Genomic DNA, 3113 nt, shown 5'->3' with positions numbered 1-3113 from the left:
GCAAACGCATCGAATTTTCTATGTGTGACCAATTTGTTGGCATGGAATGCCATGGCTTTTGTGCGGCTATTGTGGATTGCTCCATTGGTGGTAGTCTACCATGAAGCCGAAGTCGCTAGTTAGGGCAATATGTAGCTACAATGACCCCTGTCTACCTCGATTGATATTCTTCTTCTTAGCAGTGTGTGCTTGTGGTAGCCAGGTCGGCTAGGGGTACAACGTGTGTTGTCATGCTCCGCGATATTAGTGTGGATAGAGTAGCCTATCACTCGGCAAACTATGATCGTGCGGAGTGTAGCACTGCAAGTTGGCTGCATAAAGGACCCCTGTAATATTGGAATGAAACCCCCCATTTTCCTTGTAAAAAAATCTTTTGTGTTATTTATGAAGAAACATAGTAGTACCTCAAATTTCCAAACGAGCCACTTGCCGCCCTTGACGAACTCCGACTTGGTCTTGTCGGCGACGAAGCTCCCCATGAAATCCGCGCACGACTCCGGCGCCGCCCTCGCCACCCGGTAGTTGAACCACTCCTCGTAGTCGCCGCACTCCTTGGCTCCAACCGTCCCCACTTTTATCTGCAAATCAGAGCACGCACCACCGGCCCACCCATCAGATTCGCCATTTTTGCTTGTAACCCCGGCGGAGCCGATCGAGCTAGCGTTGCTTGCACCAGGCAGGCTCACCTTCTTGAGTATGACCTTTTCCTTGTACCGGTCGTCGAGCTGGAGCTTGGTCTTGGCCTTGCCGGCCCTCTCCTCGACGGCGGGGCCGCCCCTCGGCACCACGGCGCCGGAGTACACCACCCCGAACGACCCCTCCCCGATGCGCTCGCCCACCACGAAGTCGCTCATCTTCAGGCTCCGCCGCCCCAGCAGCGTGTCCAGCGCCTGCTGCAGCGGCGCGAACACGTACGTGTCCACCGCGCCGCTCAGCACCCCGGGCCGCGCCGTCAGGTACAGCCACATCACCGCCACCACCCCGAACAGCGCCCACCGCTCCGCCTCGTTCATCCCCGCCGTCAGCTCCTCCATCCGGGACAGCGCGTCGTCCGCCACGCGCACCGCCAGGCTGGACGCGTCCAGGTTCAGCGCCGCGAGGAGCTCGTCCGGGATGGCGTCCACGGCCGCGCCGACGCCGTCCGTCGCCGAGTCCGGCGCGCTCGTCAGGACCCCGTCCGGGACGACGAGGGCCGCGTTGGCATTGGCCGCTTCGCTGGCCAGAGGAGAGCTCAGGAGCCCTTCCGGGACAGCCGCGCCGGCGCCGGCGCCAATGGATGCCGCGTCGCTGGCGGCTGGGTCGGACGAGTCCGCCTGCAGCGACCTCTTGAGCTCGGTGAAAAGGTCACCCCAGCCATCGGTGCCCGTATCGCTGATCACCGTCGCCACCACCGGATCGGGCCTGCCCAGGTGCAGCGCGCCGGTGAGGAGCTCGTCCCCCGCGCCGCCGTCGGTGGCCGCGGCACCGCACCTGATCAGCCGGTGCCTGGCGCCGTGCGGGTGGAGCAGCGCATGGTGCTTGTTGACGAAGGTGGGCGGGGGCAGGAGGGAGGGGGAGGCCATGGAGAGGATGGCGCGCCTCTCATGGGAGGAGGTGGACGCGCGCGTGTTTGAGAGGTGGAGGTGAGCAGGCTGAGCTGAGCCGAGCTGAGGCTGCAGAATGTGCTACGTGGCGGGCAGGGGCTTGCAGGCACGCGCGGATGGGATAACGATGGGCCGAGCAAGAAAACAGTGGTCCAGCGAGTTATGTTGGGCTTTGGCCCGAGGCCGATTCTCCCCTTTCGAGCTTTTTTTTTTCGAGAGCACGCAAACTCCCCTTGCGAGTTGCGATTGAACTTTTCAATTTCTTATAGAAAAAAGATTGGACTTTTCAATTTTCGACTATTACTATAAAGGACGCGTCTAGGTGTTGAGATACTCATGATCGCATGTATTTAGGCAGCTAGAATCTTCTTTTATTGTTTCCTAGTCCACGAATATCTCCCGATCCTTTTCTTGTATAGCGGATACGGTTGAGATATCCTTGCCCTTGTACTCTATACGAACATATCGCATAATCCACGTGGTATCAGATACCGCGTTTTCTTCCTAACGCTGCCGCCGCCGCCGCCGCACCTGAGCTGCCGCCGCCGCATCCCACCCTGGCCGCCGCCCTTCCTTGCAGCCGCCGCCCACTCTCCGTCTACCTCCACCCGAACTCTAACCCTACGCCATGTCGTTCGCCTCCTACGACTCCTCCTCCTCCTCCTCCCCCATGTCCGGCGCCACCCAACCCTCCAATCCCTTCGCCGGCCCTGCTCCCATCCCCGCCAAAGTCATCCGCAACGTCCACATCCTCGCCCGTGTGCCCATCCGTCTCTCCCAGGAGGACTCATCTTACTATGCATGGAAGACTTACTTTCATCTCGTTTTTCGTGAGTTTCATCTCCAGGAGCACATCGACGCCACCGTTGACGCCGCGACCATGGCGTTTGACGCCGAGTGGTCGGCGGTCGAGGCGACGATCATTCGCTGGTTCTTGTTAACCATCGCCAAGGACTTGTTCTACATGGTGGTGCAAGATGGCGATGATGCACACACCGCCTGGACGAAGCTCAATAGCCTCTTCACCGACAATCGGCTACAGTGGCTCATTTTTCTTCAACAGGAGTTCTTTGGGTGCCATCAAAACAGTTCCTCCGTGGACGACTTTTGCATGCGCCTCAAGCGTCTCTGTGACGAGCTCCATGACATCGGCGAGAACGTCTCCAACGACCTTCTTGTCAGCACCCTCATCGCCGGTCTCAACGAGGAGTTCACCCACGCGGCTGCCAACCTCACGCTCATCCCCAACCCGACCTTCCCCAAGGTCGTCGCCTACTTGCGTTTGGAGGAACGCAGGATGAAGAAGATGAGGGCGCGGGTGGCTCACACCGCCCTCGCCACCGACACGTCGCGCGGCGCGGCTCCCCAATAGCAGCCGGCGCCCTTCCTGCTGCCCCAGCCGGTCCCGCCGTCCTTTCTGTACCCCCAACAGGGGGCGCCGACGCCCGCTACCTCCAATGAGCGCGGCGGTCGCCGTGGCAAGGGGGGGCGCAAGGGCCAGCAGCGGGCGGCTAACCCCGCCGGGCCGCC

General features: G+C 60.8%; 1 protein-coding gene across 1 annotated transcript in view; it reads right to left on the bottom strand.

Annotated features, from left to right (window-relative positions):
• LOC119348694 (serine/threonine-protein kinase STN8, chloroplastic-like) overlaps positions 1-1610 on the bottom strand; it is a 4673-nt gene extending 3063 nt beyond the window's left edge. The window contains exons 1-2 of the mRNA XM_037616669.1: positions 687-1610; positions 405-578 (exon numbers count right to left, since the gene is read on the bottom strand). Coding sequence (XP_037472566.1) covers positions 405-578; positions 687-1562 — 1050 coding nt within the window. The 5' untranslated portion in view covers positions 1563-1610. The remainder of the gene's footprint in view (positions 1-404; positions 579-686) is intronic.
• Positions 1611-3113: the final 1503 nt, after the last annotated feature.

The sequence above is a fragment of the Triticum dicoccoides genome, chromosome 1B, assembly GCF_002162155.2.
Source record: "Triticum dicoccoides isolate Atlit2015 ecotype Zavitan chromosome 1B, WEW_v2.0, whole genome shotgun sequence".
NCBI classification, from domain to species: domain Eukaryota; kingdom Viridiplantae; phylum Streptophyta; class Magnoliopsida; order Poales; family Poaceae; genus Triticum; species Triticum dicoccoides.
Note: the sequence above shows the minus strand (reverse complement) of the source record. Positions and strands in the feature narration are given on the sequence as shown.